Source organism: Sorex araneus, chromosome 2 (assembly GCF_027595985.1).
Source record: "Sorex araneus isolate mSorAra2 chromosome 2, mSorAra2.pri, whole genome shotgun sequence".
NCBI lineage: Eukaryota > Metazoa > Chordata > Mammalia > Eulipotyphla > Soricidae > Sorex > Sorex araneus.
Window position 1 is genome coordinate 268,060,733 of NC_073303.1, and position 20,274 is coordinate 268,081,006.

Genomic DNA, 20,274 nt, shown 5'->3' on the forward strand with positions numbered 1-20,274 from the left:
GAGATGGCTGAACTGGAGTGACAGTACAGGGGGGGAGGGCATTTGCTTCGCACACGGCAGACCTGGATTCAATCTTCAGCATCCCGTAGGGTCCCCCAAGCATCGCCAAGAGTAATTCCTGAGTGCAGAGCCAGGAGTTACCCCTGCACATCGCTGGGTGTGACCCCAAAAGAAAAAGAATGATGGCCTACCACAATATGAGTGAGTGAGGATGGCAGTTAGCTGGGGGTGAGGCACAAACAAACGTCCCTTCTCCCTCAGCTGCTGGGCATGCATCTGGCTTCTCTCTGGCCCTTTCGCCTCCTTGGGGACAGCCTTCACAGTATCCCTAAATCTCTACTCTGCAGTGTCACCCCTATCGCCCATGTCCCTTTCTGGGCAGAGTGTCCACAGCAGAGAACCCAGAAGGCTTCTGAACGGACTCCCTTCCGGCTGCCAACGTTCATTCCCTCATGCTCCCCATTTTGAGGAAATGACCAGTTGGCTCCAGGAGTCAGAGGGACCTGGGGCTTGTCCCTCCGCCACTGCGGTGCTGATTTACATCCTGTACCTACCCACGCCTTCCTAGAAGCCAGTGCAGAATACAGGTGAGGGAGAAAGAAAAGGACTCTCCGTTTCCTCTCTGCCTCCTGGCACCATGAGGAGAGGTTTAATAGTGGCGAAAAACACTTCCAGTGATGAGAGAAAGGTAAATTTGTCCACCGCTCCAGGTACATGGGCAAAACTGAATGCTGAATGGATGAGCTCTCAGTTCACGCGAGTGCAGATGTGAGCTAATGAGTTATTCTGTGAGAAGATGCTCTCTACACCTGTGTTTATTGAGGTGACATCCTGGTGTGTTTGCTCTGGGCTCAGGGTGTTGGTTAACTAATCCCCTGAGAATTCTAGGTACCTGTTACTACGCCTTGGATACCTCAGTTTGAGACTCCAGGTTTTAGTTGGGGCTTGGAAAAATGCTCAGTGCACCTCATTTGTGGGTGAATTGTTGGCTAATTAAGTCGGATTCCCATGGTCCTGTCAATATGAAAGCGGGTGCCGTTTTGAGCTGAGATGCCAGCTAATGAATGACATGTACTTTCGAGCAGAAACTCGCCAGATTTGTCTCGAGAAACAATTCAAACAAAGTCCTCTCCTGGTGATTTGTTTTATTTACTGAGATCTCAAAATATATTTCCCATCCAGCCGTGCAATGCATCAGTGGTGAGCCAAATGGGACACATTCACCTCTGAGCTAAAAGCTTCCTTAAGAGTCTCAGGCATGTTTTTGCCAAGTGGGGAGGGGATGGGGCTGAGGACTGGAGATGAGAAATAATCAGCCAACTCACTCAGATCAAGAAAAATACCAGCCTGGCCCGTAATAATCCTTTCATCTGAAAAATCTTTCCTTCTTCTATATTGTGAAAAAGACTCTCCCAAGTTCCTCTTTGAATATTTATTCTAGTAAAATCTTTCAAGGGCTGGAGGGAAAGTACAGGGGTCAGGCACTTGCCTGGCACATGATCTGTTCCAGTTCGATTCCTGGCCCTGCATATCGTCCCCTAAGCACTGTCAGGAGTGACCCCAAAGCATAGAACCAGGAATAAGCCTTGAACACAGCTGGGTGTAGCCTCAACACAAAATATAATAATAGGCAGCATAGAGGCGTGGCTTTTCTGTATCTCTAAACCACAGAAACAACAAAACTGAAAGCATAGGCCCCGAACCCCAACAGCCGTGCTTGGAAATGGACCTGTCCAGGAAGATTGCTCCCTGATCAGAAGCCTGTCTCACAAGCTGGGGCAGAAGGCAGCTGGAATAGAGAAGGGATCACTGAGTCAATGATGGTTGGAGGGAGCGTTCAGGATGGGAGATGTGTACTGAAAGTAGACAAAGGACCAAACATGATAAACCTCTCAGTGTCTGTATTGCAAGCTATAATGCCCAAAAGCAGAGAGAGAGTCTGGGGGGCAATTAATAGTCTGCCACAGAGGCAGGAGCTGTTGGAAAGGGGGGGTAATGCCACGGACATTGGTGGTGGAGAATGTGCACTGGTGGAGGGATGGGTGTTCGATCATTGTATGACTGAAACTCAAACACGAAAGCTTGTAACTGTCTCTATGGTGATTCAATAAAGAAAGAGAGAAAGATAGAAAGAGAGGAAGGGAGGAAGAAAGAAAGAAAGAAAGAAAGAAAGAAAGAAAGAAAGAAAGAAAGAAAGAAAGAAAGAGAGAGAAAAAAAGAAAGAAAGAAAGAAAGGAAGAAAGAAAGAAAGAAAGAAAGAAAGAAAGAAAGAAAGAAAGAAAGAAGGAAAGAAGAAAGGAAGAAGAAAGAAAGAAAGAAAGAAAGAAAGAAGAAAGAAAGAAAGAAAGAAAGAAAGAGAGAGAGAGAGAGAAAGGAAGGAAGGAAGGAAGGAAGGAAGGAAGGAAGGAAGGAAGGAAGGAAGGAAGGAAGGAAGGAAAGAGAGAAAGAAAGAGGATGGCTTGTCAAGGAGGCCGGCTAGGGGGGGTTAGGGGGCAAACTGGGGGAGGGAAGGCAATGCAGGTGGGGGGTGGGTGCTGGAACATAGTACACTAGAAACTCAACTGTGTTGATTACAGAGTTGATAACTCTGTAATCAAGGTGCCTTCATAAAAAATAAAAAACCACAACAAAATCTTTCAAGCACTGACCTGACAGATAGAGCAGGGCCCGAGCCTTGAGTGTCACATTTTCCGTGGGCGGCAATGTAACTAGGCCCTGTCACCTCTGCCCAAGTGGAGAGCTCGCTGGGTGATGGGTGTGAGAGGAATTAGCTGCCTGTGTCGTGCCCGAGGCCTGCGGGTGCCCAGTGCCCGTCTTTCTCTGACACCACGGTCAGTTCCCTAGTGACCGGCCAGACGCCACTCAGCTTCCCCTTCGCTGCGTCACTCACTAGAAGTGACTCACCTGAAGGCCAGGAGCACTGCTTCGAAATCACAACTTCTTTTTCAGCATGACTTTTTCATGTTTTCTTTGGTAGAAGGAATGGGTATAAATGGAGTAAATCGTGGGCTATCCTGTTTAACTTTCCGTATGAAAAAAAAGAGGGATGACAAGGCCACCCTCCCCCTTAGCCTCCAATGGATGAAAACTCTGCCCTAAGCTAAACCCGGAGCCTGTTTCTGCTGCCCCGGCAGTGTCTGTGAGCGGGCACTCCTGAGAGGCACGTCAAGGTTGCCATTTCAATCCTACTCTCCGGGTGTTTACTGACAGTTCCTGAAAGTTTGCTTGCGGCTAAAACCTGACCCCCAAAGTCTCAGCTGGGAAGCAGATGATAAAAATGCATGTTTGAGCAACCTGTCCAGCTGTGCTTTCTGGTGATCTCTCTAAACGGAAGAGCAGCTTCACGGGGCTGGCTGCAACGGCATTAGAGACAAGGCTATAAATAATACCGCTGAATTATGTTCAATGTTCAATTGAAAATAATGACGCAGGGACTTAAGGATTTTTAGGAAGCAATCCCAAGTGATTAGAGGGTGTGTGTGCGTGTGTGTGCGTGTGTCTATGTCTGTGTTTGTGTCTGTGTATGTGTGTGAGAGAGAGGAGAGAGAGACAGAGACACAGGCAGTGAGAGAGAGAGGGAGATAGAGAGGAACATAGAGAGAGGAGCAATGGGAGAGAGAGAGGGAGGGAAGGAGAGAGGGAGGGAGAAAGTGCACAGGCAGCAGCTGCCTTGTGGCCATGCAGTTGATCAGCTATGCACAGAGACCTTCCATCACAGAAGAGCCTCTTGAAGACTCAGCGGTAAAGAAAACTGAGATCATAATTAATAGGATGACTTACTCCCGGCCGTAAGGAGGAAAGCAGAGAGCTGACCCTCGGTGGCTGGTTCTGTACAAGGGGCAGACCCTGTGTCCACACCCTTGTCTCATCCCCCAGGCCTGAGAGAACGCCCAAAGCCCATTTCCAGTTCCCTGTGTCCCTCGTCCGTGAAGCCTCCCACAGACACCTGCCACTCTGCCCTGTTTCCTCCAACTGCACTTGGGCTATTTACAACGACAACCAGACCTGGGTGGCCCAGAAATACCGCCCTTCATTTGCATGTCGAAGAGCCACTTGTTCCCATAAAGACCAAGTTTCCGTGTGACTCTTGAGCGCACGCAGGTGCAAATTCCCAAAGAAAGTGGCGCCGAGATGAGACCGCTGTCTGCAAATGTAGCCCTTGAAGGAAAAGACGATCAAAATAAATCTAATGATCATCATCAAATTAGGAAGAACTGGAGTGGCAGCAGCAAGCTGCTCTCACACTGAAGTGCTCAGAATGAAGCTGGTGAGAAAACAAACGGAGAAGGCTGGTGAGCACCGGGCGTGCAAGCTCCTTTTAGAAGCTGGATTCTTCCTGCTTCCGTGTGCACCTGGCAGGGGACAGTCCCGAGTATTCCAGTCAGGAGACTGTGCATCCTTGAGCCTCTCTCCCCTCCGAGCTGTCACCAAGTTATGTTGTTTCTTTGGCCGAAATCCCTCCTGGATCGTGCAATCTCCTGGATTGTACCACTTAGGTCTCTTTGTTTGCAAGCAATTAAAAAGTGACTCTCGCTCCCAGCGTTGGAAAGGAATGTTCTAGAGGGAAGCGCAGGAGTTCTCAAAAAGAATGCTCAAAGGAGCTCTGGAGGTGGAACAAATAAAGAGCCTCAACAGGCCTTTGGGGTCGGAGAGCACCGCCATAAACAGCTTCATGGCCTTCCTCTTCCCACCTGAGAGAAGGTTGGGTGATCTAGCCCCGGCTCTCCCTACTCTGTTGGGTGGGAGTGACACAGGCACCCTCAAGAACACCACGTTGGCACCCGTGGAAGTGAGGCAGTTCCCTCCATGTCAGATGTCATCAGCAGGGACAGTGAGGCTGAGGGCTGGACAGCCAGACCAAGTCTGTTCACCGTGTTGCTCTCGACCAGACCCTTTCTCTGCAGATGAGTGGATCTCTACGTTTACCCGCTAGTGGGGGTGATGGAGTTCGGGGTGAATGGAACCCAGGGTCCTCCGTGAGTTGCTGTGTGACTCCACTCTGGAGCATCCTGGTCAGTGGAATCCTACTGGGCACAGAGGACTCACTTCCTTACAGAGCAGTTTGCTGCTCAGAGTCAGGGATCTTTCCTTTCCTCAAGTGAAAACTCATTTTGTTGATAAAAAAGACCCGCTGTGTGTATCGGGAGCTCGAGCCACTCAACGGCACTAACGTGATGGTCAAGCGGACCTGCCCGCTATTCCATCCCAAGGAGGCACACCAGAGTCACGTCTACATTTCTGTACCACCCTCAGGGGACCAAATAGTGCAGTAAATCTAAGTGCGCATGTACGTACAATATAATCACTGTATCACTGTCATCCCATTGCTCATTGATTTGCTCGAGCGGGCACCAGTAACGTCTCCATTGTGAGACTTGTTACTGTTTTTGGCATATAGAATATACCATGGGGAGCTTGCCAGGCTCTGCCTTGCAGGCGAGATACTCTCGGTAGCTTACCGGGCTGTCTGAGAGGGGTGGAGGAATCGAACCCAAGTCGGCCGCATGTAAGGCAGACGCCCTACCTGCTATGCTATCAGTCCAGCAGGTCATTCTTGAATTCTTGATAGTATCGAAGAACGTGGGAATTGTGAACGAACACGGAAATTATAATAGAAAAGATAATGGAAAATGTTTCTACTCATTGTAACCTGCGCTCCTCAAATGAAATAGCTTAAAAACAATTAACAAGAAATTCGTATGTCTATTGTAAAGTAACTATAAAAATTTACAGAGGGCCATAAAAGATGACTTGAATACATGGGAAGTCATAACATTTCCTGGGTGGGAGGATTCGGGCATTGTAAATTCACCACCTCGCCTCGAATCAGTCTGGAAATGCAGTTCCACTCCAATCACAACCCCGAAGTTGTTTCCTGTTTGGAACTAACAAAGTTACTTTCATGGCCATCTGGAATAATAAATAGGGGAGTACAACAAAGAAGCTCTTGGAAACTTCTTGGAAAATGGACCCCGATGCTAAGCTAATAAAAAACAACGATGATCAAAAGATCAGCACAACAGAAACCTTGTCATGCACATACATGTGTATGTGCCTAAGCATATGAGCATTTTGTTTTAAGCTCATAGGGAAAGGCTGAAGGTTATTCGGACATTAAGTCAATGATCATCTGGGAAGAAAATCAAATCACTGTTATATTCCTCACCTCACAGAAAAAAAATAATTTTTCAGTTGAATTCCAATGCAGAAAATATAAGTGGACAGGAAAGTATACAGGGTCCAGTGAGTGCCCAGCAGGCTGGACGCAGGCTTCCCTGTGGACAGGAGCCCGGCTGGGCTCTGGCAACCCTTAGCATCCGGAGCACTGCCAGGACCGACCTTCAAGCACAGAGCTGGGAGCATCTCCAAACTCGGCCTGGTGTGACCCAAGAACACAAACAAAAGCACAGATAATACACAATTGGGATTTCTAGGTAGAAATTAATAAAATCTTATTCTTCATAAAAAGGAGATAAAATTAAGTCCATAAATCTTAAAAATGCCCAGGACTGCTGTTTTCCTTACCCAAACAAACAGAACGTAACATATTTAAAAGGTAAAAGCAAACACTGGAAAGTACCTTATATATATGTATATATCCTACTTGGACATCAAAATATTAATTCTGTTCAACCATTTTCTCCAAGTGACAAATATAAGAATCTCTCAGCAGGAGGTTTGGAGTGATAGCGCAGCGGGGAGAGCGTTTGCCTTGCACGCCTGGGTTTGATTCCCAGCATCCCATTTGGTCCCCTGAGCACCGTGAGGGGAAATTCCTGACTGCAGAGCCAGGAGTGACCCCTGTGCATCATCGGGTGTGACCCAAAAAGAAAAAAAAGTCTCAGCAGGGGAACAAAAAAAAAAAGGTCTAATGGGTAGCACCCCAAAGAGGAAATACAAATCGCCAATGACATGAATTGGAATGATTTTCTCCAAGGATATAGAAACGGAGCTGGGGATCCCGCACAGGGCTGGGGCACATATTCTGCACGTGGAAGGCCCAGATCTGAGCCCACCCTAGCACGGTCCCCTGAGTGCCATCTGGAGCAATATACCAGCAGAGTCAGGACCTGCCCCCGTAAAGCCCCCAATCAAAAAGTATAGAAATTTTAAAAATATAGAAAACAATGAGAAAAAAATACAACTTAATTATTAAATCAACAGAAACAAAAGAACTTTAGGGTGAAAAAGAGATGAGTGAAAGGGCTCTCTAACGTTGCCAGTGGAAGCATAGAGGGACACAAATTTTCTGAAGGGTACTTAGTACACATTTTTCAAGATACTGAAATTTTTTTGTTTGGGGGTGGATGGGCCATACCCGGTGGTGCTCCGGACATACTCCAGGCTCCACGCTCTGGGATCAATCCTGTTGTGGTCAGGGAGCACATGGGATGCCAGGGATGGAACCCGGTCAGCCACACGCAAGGCAGATGCCCAGCCTGCTGTACTATGGCTCTGCCCCCCTAAAATTTTAGTCTTCTCGGAGCAATAGCACAGCAGTAGGGCATTTGCCTTGCACGCCACCAACCTGGGTTCAATTCCTCCATGCCTCTTGAAGAGCCTGGCAAGCTACCGAGAGTATCTTGCCTGCACGGCAGAGCCTGGCAAGCTCCCCGTGGTGTGTTCAATATACCAAAAACAGTAACAACAAGTCTCAAAAAATGGAGATGTTGCTGGTGCCCACTCAAGCAAATTGATGAGCAAGAGGATGACAGTGACAGTGACTGAATCAGAAATCTTACTTTCTAGAAGGTATGTAATATATGTACCAATATTAAAGATTATTAGTGCAATCATGTTACTAACAGAAAACTAGGGAAGATCAGAAGGTTGATGGAATAAATTATGGTAAACTGATGTGATGTAGTACAAGGTAACCATTATTATAATTATATAAAAATGATGAAATAAAAAAGCATTCATTATAAATTTTGACTGAAAATAAATAAATACAATAAAAGCATTCATTATAAATTTTGACTGAAAAATATTCAAAAATGTAGGGAAAGGCTGAAGGATATTAGGACACCAAGTCAGTGGTCATATAGGAAGAAAATCAAATCACTATTATATTCCATACCCCACCATAAAAATATTTTTCAATTGAATAAGAAAAGTATAATTACATATATGTAAAAAGAATGATTATATATGTAAATATACATAATTAGATATGTGACCAAACATTTTTCAAAGTCACTAATAGAGTAACATTACAGGTGATTAAAATTTTATCTGTTCTGTGAATCTATGTTTTCTAACTTTTTCTACAGCATGCTGTATTACTTTGATAGTAAAAAGATAAAAAAAAATTTCAAAAACAGATGTGCTTTTAGCAACAGGAAAAGCAAAAATATATGTGATATCATTTCTAATTAATCACTTAAAAATTTTAAAAATTAAATTTTTTTTAACTTTTCAGGGAACTATACCCGACAGTGCTCAGGGATCATTCCAGACAGCCAAGATAGGTCTGAGTGCAAGACAAGCACCTTCCCTGCACTATTTCTACAATCCATCCAATTACCTAGTTTTCACTTCACGCAGGTAAATGTAGGTATCATTCGTGTCTGGTCTGTATCTTGTACTTTGACGGCAAAAGATTCTGTTAATACTCCACATTCAAAGTGAAGATGAAACTTGAAGTCGCTAATGAAGCTGCCGTGTGTATTTATGAATATGAATGAGTAAATACTGCTCGGATGATTTATCTGAAAAATATGTGCTTTAGGAAAACAGAAATCTTTTTTTTTTTCAAATGATATGTATGTGAAAAGCCCAATTCATGGGACTAATAAATGACACAAGAAAACCTGGAATGACAGGGCTGGCTTCGTGTCACTCAAGGGACACCCTAGAACTTCCACTTTGAAGGGCCAGGAATGGGGAAATTTTGCTGAGAAAAAGTGGCATGTAAACACCAAGCCCAGGGGTTATCTAAGGGTGAGTTAGTGAGCAGGAGAGGTCCGTGAGAGTGACCATCTCAGTAATTCTTCCCAGCCAGAACAGCTCGTTCAATGGAACGCATCAGAGTCATTCATGTTCATAAATTGAGCTTCTGTTAAAGCATCTTCTCAGGGGCTATAGAAATAACACAGTGATTCAGGAGTGATCCCTGAGCACTGAGTCAGGAGTAAGCACCGAGTACAGCAGGGTGTGGCATCAAAACCAACACACACACACACACACACACACACACACACACACCATTTTTCAGAGCTACAGAAATAGCAGAGGTGTTAAGGCATCAGACTTGTGTGTGGCCAGGTTTGCTTTGATCCCTGCTCCCTGCTCAGAGAAAGAAATCTGAGTATCTGGGTGTGGCTCAACCCTGCATCGCTGCCTCCTAAAGGTTTTCTAGATGCTAATTTTGCATGATAGGAGTTCACTTGCAGACAGATCTAAGGGGATTTTGTCATTACATGGAAGCCCCCCTAGAAGGTTATGATTTGATGCCATCTGATTTCATTGAAGGTTGCTAAGGGAAATCATGACACAAATAATGAATGTGCATCTCCCCTCAAAGTCTTAGCAAACACTTGGCTTAGTGTGGTATTCAAAGATCCTTATGGAAGGACGTCTCTGATCAATTCCTCTAAAATTTTGGTACCAGAAACAAAGTTTGCCCATTTTTATAAATAAGCATGCCTTCCTTTTATAATGCCATATTACTCCCATACAACTCATCATGTTTCCATTTTGGTTCTGGCTGCCAGAAAGCTCAGAGCTATTTCATTGCCAAACCACAGCAAAGAACAGCTGCCTAATTTTGTAGAAAAATTCTATCCCAGAGCTCTTGAGTGTTTACCCTCAACTAAATGGTCCCATGCTATGCCTGACTTGTATTATGAGTTGTCTCAAATCCAACTTGGAAGTAGGCAAGGATTAAACAATACACAAACAAACACATAAGTAATTTGGACTGGGGAGCCTTGGTCGTAGGCTTGGTTCGTATCAAATGTTCGGTAGGCGCATTGCCCAAACGTGGAGTATTGCTCTGGGGTGAGAGGAGAGAGAGGGAACTGCATGTCTCTTCATGATGGAGGCTCTCTCTGTCCTCCCTCTCCGAACCATGCTGTTTCCTTGGGAAGAGACTAGAATGGCATCCAATAAGGATACCCCACTGAAAAGGGCAGTAAAAGATCAAGGTGTAGATAAACTAGCCATCCACACACGGACTGTAACCTTTAAAGCAGTTAATAAAACAAGATCTGGCTGAAATGTACCATGAAATAGAAAGACAAAATTTTCACACCAAGAACTGAAGAATTCTTAGGCACTGGGTTGTGTGTGTGTGTGTGTGTGTGTGTGTTTATTTTAATATCTAATAGTTGGGCTACAAAATATCAGATGAGTTTAGATCCTTCTTTACCTTTAGGGAAGGTCAAATATTTACGCTTATTGCTAACATTACTTAGGTGCTTTTACATCATGTTAAGTGCCAAATGGGGCATAGAATGTGGAGGAGAGGAAAACCACATTTTCCCATTGATGGATGCGAGTTATTCACCTCCGTGAGCTTAACCGAGGAGCCCTGGTATTTGTTCCTTCCCCAGTACACAACGATCCCTCCTGAGATGGTTTGGAAGACATGTGCTAACGTGACGGTGTTGAGAGTTTTGGATACAACAGCCGGTAGGGTGTACCCAGGTAACAGCCTAGCCTGTTGTGACCTAAGAATGGCAGGAGGCTTTCTGGAAGTCTGGGGGGAAACTTGGGAATAGCCAGGGCTGGGGGTAGCACCTGGGTCAGCTGCCCAGAACTATAGGTTCTCATTACACAAAAGCTCTGCCTTGGGTTTCCCAAAAGAGCCAAGGTCAGCTTTGGAGCGAGCAGGCTCTGGGGGTGCCTCATGTCTCCTGACTGCTGGGGGGCTGCCCCACCTCCCCTACAAAGAACGGCCCTCCAGCCGGCAACGTGAGGCACCCTAGAGGCCCTGGGGTCACCTCCCCTGGCTTTAAAATCCTGGCCCTGGGGGCTGGAGCAATAGCACAGCGGGGAGGGCATTTGCCTTGCATGCAGCCGACCCGGGTTCGATTCCCAGCATCCCATATGGTCCCCTGAGCACCACCAGGAGTAATTCCTGAGTGCAGAGCCAAGAGTGACCCCTGTGCATCACCGGGTGTGACCCAAAAAGCAAAAAAAAAAAAAAAAATCCTGGCCCCGCCCCTTCCTGTTGACTGGTAAACTGGGCACAGTTAGCACCTAACTGAGCCTTTCCAGCTAGCGAGACCCCCCAAGGAAGGCGGCCAGTGGGCCCCTGGCTAGGTCACCCTTTCAGTACCAGGCGACGTTTATTCTTACCTCCACTTGAAGTGCCGCTTCCTGCAAGGCCAGCACCCAGGGAGTTCGCCTGACGCCAGCTGGGGCGGGACTCGCCCCTGGCGTGTTAACCATGCTTGGGGGGACAGCAGGGCCCAGGACAGCAAAACCTGGTGGCTCCTGGGAAGTGGCCAGAGGACAGAAGCAACTTTGGCCTTTGGCTCGAGGCCACAGGAATTCTTCGACACAGGAAGGCCCCGTCGTGCGGGCCAGCCCCGCGCAACCCTCAATTCGACCACCCTGGACCCTGGACAAGTCAGCGAACGCCAGAGTCTCCGCCCCAGGCCCCACCCTGGGCCCTAGGCGCCCCCCCCCCCCCCCCCCCCCCCGCCCCTCTCAGAGGGATTTTCTCTGCTGCCACGTTACTTCTTCATACTTCTTCATTCTAGAACCTGCCACAGAACCACAGAACAGATACCGAACTCTGGGTATGTGGGGAACATCCCCACCCGGTGGTGGTGGTGATGGGGGGGTTGTTAATGAAGATACGGGGTGTAGATGGCCAAGCATGGTCGCCCCCCCTTTCTACAGAGCACTGGACATTGCTTCGTCCCGCCCCAGGGGGACTCACCCAAAGTCCGTCATTTATGGGTTCCACTATCCCCTCTGGGACAGAAGGGGAGAGGAGTTGGGGCTGGAGCGATAGCACAGCAGGTAGGGCGTTTGCCTTGCACGCAGCCGACCCGGGTTCTAATCCCAGCATCCCATATGGTCCCCTGAGCACTGCCAGGGGTAATTCCTGAGTGCAGAGCCAGGAGTAACCCCTGTGCATCGCCGGGTGTGACCCAAAAAACAAAAAAAAAAAAAAGAAGGGGGGAGGAGCAAAGGGCTTCCCAGATGCTTCGGGTCCAAGGGGCCGAGCTGTTATTAGCAGCACCCGTGACCCTGGGGTGGGGAGGCACCCCGGCGCCCCGGCCTGGAGCCTGCCCATGGCCACCCCGGCACCCGGCACTAACCTGTGAGGCCCGCGGCCTCGGCCGACAGGAAGGCGCTCCAGGACAGCAGGAAGAAGAGGCCGGTTTCCAGCATGGGGAAGTCGCAGAGTTTGGTGAACTTGGTCAGGTGGGACAGACGCGTTAAGGAAATCAGCACCGGCCCCCACACCTCCCGCTGCCCCCCTGGGGTCATCTGCTCGCTAGGGAGGAGAGGGCCCCTCAGAGCTGCCCGGGAGGCCCTTCAGGGGCAGCTGAGGTCGCCCGCCTGCCTTCTGTCGAGACGGGGGTCTCAGTTCATGTCACCCAAAGGGACCCAGGGTTGGCTCGTGTGTGCAGTGGCCCAGGTTCCCTTCATGGTAGGGAAGGGAATCAACGAACCCAGACAACAATCAACAAACCCATACACGTGTTGTGTCCATACCACAACCACTTGCCTCTGCCCACAGCCTTCGGGGATGCCCCTGAGAAAGCCAAAGCGAGGCAAGCGTGACCGCAGCGGGGTCCATCCAAAGTGAGAGTCTCCTCTCGGGCAGCTGGCAATGGGATTAGGCGATGCTCAGGGTCTATGGGGGGGTCACAAATCAGCCTGGCCTCTTCCGACTTACTTGACCGAGGAACCGGCCTCCTCCAGGGGTCTCCGGGACGACATGTCAGCCTTCAACTCTCTCTTCTGCTTCCCCTCACAGTGAACCAGCCAGTCCTGGGGGCCCAGAGACTCGCTTCCTCTCCCCTGGTATTTCCCCCACAACTCCACGCCACTGGCGTTCCTGGACTCGAACCCTCTCCTGAATCATCCCACAGGCAGGTCTTTGCTGAGGTCTGTGACATAGGACTCCCGGCGTGCCTGTCGCTGCCCAGAGGAAAACCCCTCCCTCAAACTCACGAGGGCCAAAGAAAGCAGCGCAGACTCCACCTGACCTGTCTCTTCACCTGCCGTGGCTCACCACGGCCTCTGATCCTTGTGGCACCTGTGTCATGCCAACCCCGCCCCACACCGTAATGAGTGCTGGTCTTGCCCTACATAGCAGCTCAGTGCTCATTCTGTGCTCCGCCCTCTCTAACTGCCCAGCTGAAGCCAGATCTGGAGTCTCCTGGACTGTCCAGAAACGCAGCTTCACCCTCCTTTGAGATGTTCTAGTTCTGGTAAGTTGGCATTGGCTCTGGCACGTGCTCTGTACCCAGCCCCTCCTATAGAGCTTTTGTCTGTCCAAGCTTGGCACTGCTTGAAGGCCAGGTCCATATTTTATTCATCTTCCAACTCTGCTTAGAAATGCTCAACAGAAACTTTTAGCAGCTGCTCCATCTCTGAGCCCCGGAAGAAAAGGCCCAAACATTTTTGTTCCTTGCCCCAGGGCCCTGACCCTCTCCCACACTTCTTTAGCTGATCTTCTCCGGGATTTCTGGCTCTTGACCTTGACCTCAGCCTCTTCGCTGGGGCCTCCAATCCCTCACACATGACATCGGCCTCTGACCTCCTTCTCAGCCCTGACTCGGCTACATCCACCTGTTCCCGGGGGCTTCCCCGGGCGGAGTCTCCTTCCCTGACTCTAGCGCCCCCTTTGTCAACACCCTCTGCCTGGCAAAGCAGAGATAGGGCAATTTTCTCTGCAGTTTTCTCTGCAGTTTTCAGATCCAATCGCCCAAACACCTACAGACACTTGTTGAGATTCGCAGTGACCTGTGACTTCGCCAAGGGCTAGTAACCGACACAGCCTTGCACACGGGACACAGGATTCCTTCCTTTACTCTCTAGTTGAGCCCGTTTCATTCTTGGGTTTGTTTGTTTGCTTGCTTGCTTGTTTGTCTGGAGGCCCCGCCCAGTGATGCCCTGGGCTTACTCCCGGCTGTGTGCTCAGGAACCACTCCTGGCGGTGTTCAGGGGGCCGGATGTGGCGACGGGGATCACTCCTGGGTCAGCAGCAAGGAAAGTAAGTGCCTTCCCCACTACACAGCTTCCAGCCCTGACTGTTTCATTCTTGATCTTGAATCTTCGTCTCCTTCTCGACCCTATGATAGCATGTTCAGATACCCCCAACGACCCATTTTCTTCGGTGGCATTTTCTAAAAACCTGTGGATAACCTAGAATCATAAAATGCCAGCAGTGCAGGGCCTGAGCTACAAGACAGTGCACAGGACCATGGTTCGATCCCCGGTATCCCATATGGTCCCCCAAGTACTGTCGGAGGTAATTTCTGAGTGCAGAGCCAAGAGTAACACCTGAGCATTGCTAGAAGGGACCCCAAAAGCCTAAACCTCTCTCTCCCCTAAAAAAATATGAGCAATGCTAGAATTGACTTTGGAGAAGAACCTGGGTCTATCTGCCACTAGTGCCTACCTAGGCCCCCAGTTGGCTGAGAACCAAGATGACCCCAGAAGCATCATACTTCCCCTTGAACCAGAGACTGTTTGTTTGTTTGTTTTTGCTTTTTGGGTCACACCCAGCGGTGCACAGAGGTTACTCCTGGCTCTGCACTCAGGAATCACCCCTGGCGGTGCTCAGGGGACCATATGGGATGCTGGGAATTGAACCCGGGTTGGCCGCGTGCAAGGTAAATGCTCTACCCGCTGTGCTATCACTCCAGCCCCTGAACCAGAGACTATGAAGCCATTTACTGGCAGTGATTCATCCTCAGCGACCTCTGGGGACACTTGGGATTCTTGACGGACCCCCCCCCCCCCCCGCCCCACATCGTACCTGTGTGCAAAGGATATCAATGCCGTGACCACTGCATACGCGGACCCCATTGCGAAGGAGCCAGCAAAGATACCCAGGAAATTCCCCACCGACTGGAAGAATGCGGCGGCGTCGAATGTGTTTGGGTTCTCCTTGGGACTGTAGATGGAGATAGAGCTGAAAGAGAAGAGAAGGAAGGTCTCATCAGCGCCTTCCAGCTGTCTTTCAGAGGCCAAGTACCAAGTCAGAATTAGCATCTTTTTTTGGGGGGGAGGAGGGTCATTTCTCTCCTAAGGGCAGGACCTGACTGGAAAAGTTCCAGGAGGCCTGGGAGACAGGGAGGGGTGGAGAAAGCTTCTCCCTTCCCTCGCAGCCCCATCCCACGGCACCCATATATTTACGCCAGTCAGTAAACATTTTTATACTGGAAGGGTCATAAAGAATATTGTTTCTGAGCAAACTAGGCATTAAAACATGGTAGGTGTGTGAGGGGCCTGCTGAGGAGATAGATAACTGTGAATTATTTAGTGGCCATATGTCTTTGGTGCCGTTCTCTATTCACAAATGTTCCTGATAAAAAGTGCACTTTTACGGCCTGGGTATAAATGGGCGACACAAATCACAGCCTGCCCCGAGTCCTCGGCTGTGGTCTTGTCATAAACCACAGAGCCCGCTCCTCAGCGGCGCCTCCCTCTGGAAACAGCCCCGCACACCGTGGGCTGTGGCGAGGAGTTAACCCCCAGGGAGAGACCAAGCCCCCGTTTCCCCACGTAGCCAACGGCAGCAGCTGCCCGGCCATCCGTCACCCCCCAAGCCTGGTGGCAGCCAACAGTCTCCTCTCCAGAGAGAAAAATCAGCCACCACCAGGCAATCGGGTCACTTAAGATGTCGGCAGATGATGTATTTGCTGCTGGTTCTTCTTTTTTTTCTTTCTCCCCCTGTCACCAGGGCCTCAAATCCCAGTGTGTTGAGGTAAGGCCTGCAACTTTGTCTTACAAACTAGGAAATGTGAAGGAACTCCGGAAACAGAAGCATGAGAGAGAAGCAGCAGCCCCGAGGAAGACCCTCGCGGTCCCCTAGCAGGGGGTGGGTGTCCCCAGCTGCTTCCTTAGCTGTGTTTATTCGTGTGAGGGCTCTTGGAGGCAGAGCAGCGTGGTAGACTCTGGAAGAGATCAGGGCAGCGGACACAGTGACCTGAGGTTGGGTTGGACTGGGCAATTGGAGTCCTTTCTGGCTCCCTGGTTAGAGCCCGTTCATGCTCTGACCTGACTCTCCGTACCCGGGGACGGGTTACGCGTGAGCAGGGGGTGTGGACTCCGCTTTTCCTCCAGGAAGATGCGTGGCATAGAAAAGCGGAGTGTTAACTGTGCTCTCTTTCCCCCTGGATGCCTTTAAACCCCTAAAGTAGGCCAATGCTCCTGCTTTGATCACGTAATTGGATAAGGAAGATGCACGCGCGTCTCTGTTGGAGCCCGAAACGCGTGAGAGTCAAGGGCGGCGTTTGAAGTGTTTTGCTCTTGGTAACGTGTGCTCTGCAGAAAAGAGGAGAAGCAAGCCCAGATTTGGGTCTTTGGTAGCTGACAGTCCTGGGAGGGTGTCTCACACCTCTGGCCACTGTGGCACTGAGCGGCACGGCTGCAGGAGCTGCTGTGCCCAGCCTATTCCTTCGTGCCCGCAGAGAAATCGTAGGGGTGAGAGATGCTACTTTTGCATCCTGCTCTTTCAACAAACTGACTTTTCTGCACCGTGGCACTGCTTTGTGAATGATTCTGTGAATTCCTAATTCTGATCCCAGGACATCTCACCTCCATCAGTCACCAAAGGACAAATACTGAGTGATTCCATTCAACTATGGCATCTAGCGTGGTTAAATTCATAGAGATAGAAGAATGGGGGAGCTAATGTTTTTAAATAGGCTTATAAATGAGATATATCACACCTGTGAGAATGATACATATCAAAAAGTTTGGAAATAGAAAGTGTTGATGGAGTTGTGGTGAGAAAGAAACCCTCATGGGGCTGGAGCTATAGCACAGCGGGTAGGGCATTTGCCTTGCATGCGGTCGACCCGGGTTCAATTCCCAGCATCCCATATAGTCCCCTGAGCACCGCCAGGAGTGGTTCCTGAGTGCAGAGCCAGGAGTAACCCCTGTGCATCACCGGGTGTGACCCAAAAGCAAAAAAAAAAAAGAAAGAAAAGAAAAGAAAAGAAAAAGAAATTACTGATGGGAATTTCGTCTGTTAGCATCTTTGGAAAGCAATATGCTAGTTCTTCAAAGAACAGAAATAGAACTACCCTAAGGCCTGGCTAGACCACTTCTTACCATCTATCTACAAAACACACAAACATGAATCCAAAAGTTTATATGTACACCTATGTCCATCTCTGTTCATCACTGACTTAGTCCAGTGGCCAAGATATGGAAATAATCCAACTGCCTAGCTGTGGATGAGTGGGCCAAGAAGCTGTAGCTTGTATTTAATGTAATGCTATGCAACTCTGAGAAGGGACAAAATCCTGCAATTTACAGCAACATTTCATGGAACTAGAGGCTATTCTGCTGAGTGAAATTAGAAGAAAAGGGACAGACACAGAATGATATCTCTCATATGTTGGACTTCAAGGCACATGGACAGGTAGCAACAATGATCTGAAAACAACACAGTGGGAAAACTGACCCACACAATTAATTTGGAGGGTGTAGTGTTGAGAGGGAGAGGTCTCGGGGTCTTTGGGGGAAGAAGGTGGGTACACTGCCGATGGGTGTGGCTTTGGGAGTATGTGTATGAGAAACAATCATATTGTAAACCACCATGTCTCCAAAATTGATTTTTTAAATGAAAACTCTGATTCAAAAGTATATAGGCACCATTCAATGTGTTGCAGTACTAGGGACAATAGTCATAATTTGGAAACAATGTAAGTGTCTCACAACAGATGAGTGGAAAAAGAACTTGAGGTCTATAGATACCATGGAATGGGCCAGGAGAAAGGATGAAATCCCGTCTTTTGTGCTAACAGAGGTAGAACTGGAAGGGGATGTGTGAACCAAAATAAGTCAGAGGAGAAAGAAATAATGGGTGATTTTTCTCATGTGTGGGATGCAATGTAGCACTGTAGCACTGTTGTCCCATTGTTCATCAATTTGCTCGAGCGGGCACCAGTAATGTCTCCATTGTGAGACTTGCTCTTACTGTTTTTGATATATAAAATACACCATGGGGAGCTTGCCAGGCTCTGTCATGCAGGCAGGATACTCTAGGTAGCTTACCAGGCTTTCTGAGGGGGACAGAGGAATCGAACCCAGGTCGGCCACATGCAAGGCAAATGCCCTACTCACTGTGCTATTGCTCCACCCATGTGTGGGATATAAAGAAACAGAACAAGGACTGAGTAGAGCCAAATGAAAACCAACCCTTGGATTCTGTCAGAGAGGTTTGATCCCAGAGCAGGGCTGAGGTAAAGGAGTGCCGAGGTTTTATAAAAGGTGGAAGGTGTCCAACAAACTGTAGACTTTTGGGAATTACACACCTAAAGGGCCCGAGCCTGGACTCCTGAAACAACACTACAAACCAGTGTTACCATCGTGAAAGCAAGCAAGCAGGGACCTCGGAGCCAGGGTGGGGGCATTTCTCCCCCTGCTCCGAGGATTTGCTCCTTCAGGCTCCGAACCTTGGCTCCAGCTTTCAGAGGCAACACAGAAGCTCCGGCTTCGAGAGCAACAGCTGCAGAGGGCGTTTTCTGAAACAACGTGCGCTGAGATAGCCCATGTAGGGTTTTTCCATCTTCAAGTGAAGGGAGAAAGAACCTCAGATCCGAGCAATTTCAGTCCTTGGGTCACAGAGAGTAACACACTCCTTTTCAGCAGTGAGATACGCTCGGCCATTTGTGTAGGCAAACACCGGCAGGGAGAAGGGGGAGCAGAGGAAAAGTACGATCTGCGTTGCACATTTTTTTTTTTTAGGACCTGGCAGGGAAGAGGCTCCGGTTGTAGAACAGACCAGTGAACACGGATCTTCTGCCCCCAGATTTTGCAGCAGAAACCAATGTCCTTTGCAAGGACATGAGCAGAAAGACATAGTGGCGTTTAAATATTCATCTCATAAATTGGAATTAAGTCCAGATTATTGATTCGTTCTGTTCAGGAACAGATTATTCAGCAAAACCTAGCTTGATGCGAGTGTATTATCCTCTTCTCAGAGAGAAATGCTTGCAGCATCTTTTATTACAACTTCTTGAAATGCATCAAACCTCCTGAATTCCTTTGATGAAGGCCACGCAAATGAAGAAGATTATGTTGCTCACCATGTTATTTGAAGATTCACGGACAAAACTGTGATTCCTTTGTTTCTCTACAACAGATCTTTTCATCCTTAGGACATTCCTTCAGGGAACCCGGCTGCTGGCAGCTTAGGTTTCGTTGTGAGCACAGAGTCGGAACCGAAGATCAGGGTACAAATCTCGGCTCTGCCACTTCCTAGCAGCGTGGCTTTGATCCAGTGACTCAAACTATGTCAAGTTCAGTTTCGGGTGAGGATGAGAACAGTGGTGTCGATCCTAGATGGGTGCTAGGAGAATTCAAGGAGTCAATATGTCTACAGCATGTGAAGTGCCTTCGGGCACAGTCAATGTTCCTACATGGAGTCATCCCGTGAAGAAGCCAGTCTTCTTCCTCCTCCCGCTCTTCCAGCTCTCTTCTCTGCTGCTTCCTCTCGTTCTTGAACTGAGAGTTGGCTCTGTTCTGAAAGAAGCCCGTTAGGGGCTGGAGCGATAGCACAGTGGATAGGGCATTTGCCTTGCACGCAACTGACTCATGTTCGGTTCCCAGCATCCCATATGGTCCCCCAACCACTCCAGGAGAAAATCCTGAGTGCATGAGCCAGGAGTAACCCCTGAGCATCGCTGGGTATGACCCAAAAAGAAAAAAAAAAGAAGAAGCCCTTTAAACTAGATGTCCAGTCAGCACCTCAGCTGAAACCAAGCAGAACTGCTAGTGCCTATTTCCCTCTTTAAAAAAAATTTTTTTTATTAAGACACGATGATTTATCAAGTTTCTCATAACAATGTCAGTCACACAATATTCCAACACGGATCCATTCTCCAGAGTCAGGTCTTTCCTCCACCATGTCCCGGGTTCACTGCCCCCCGGCCCGCCACCACCCTACCTCCTCGACATGCAGATTTTCAAGTGTGGTTTGGGTCTCCTGCTCACACTACTCGGGCAGGTGCCTTCCTTGGGTCTCTGGGTAACAAGGATCGTGTGAGATGACTCCTTATTTTGTGTACGGCATGGGCAGATGCTGTGTGGCATACTGATGAAGGAGAAGGGAGAGAGAGGCAG

At 48.7% G+C, this 20,274-nt stretch overlaps 1 protein-coding gene across 1 annotated transcript in view; it reads right to left on the reverse strand.

Annotated features, from left to right (window-relative positions):
* Nucleotides 1–20,274, reverse strand: part of SLC9A9 (solute carrier family 9 member A9) — a 517,302-nt gene that overhangs the window by 251,566 nt on the left and 245,462 nt on the right. Inside the window, exons 7-8 of the mRNA XM_055129734.1 lie at nt 14,971–15,109; nt 12,279–12,384 (exon numbers count right to left, since the gene is read on the reverse strand). Coding sequence (XP_054985709.1) covers nt 12,279–12,384; nt 14,971–15,109 — 245 coding nt within the window. The remainder of the gene's footprint in view (nt 1–12,278; nt 12,385–14,970; nt 15,110–20,274) is intronic.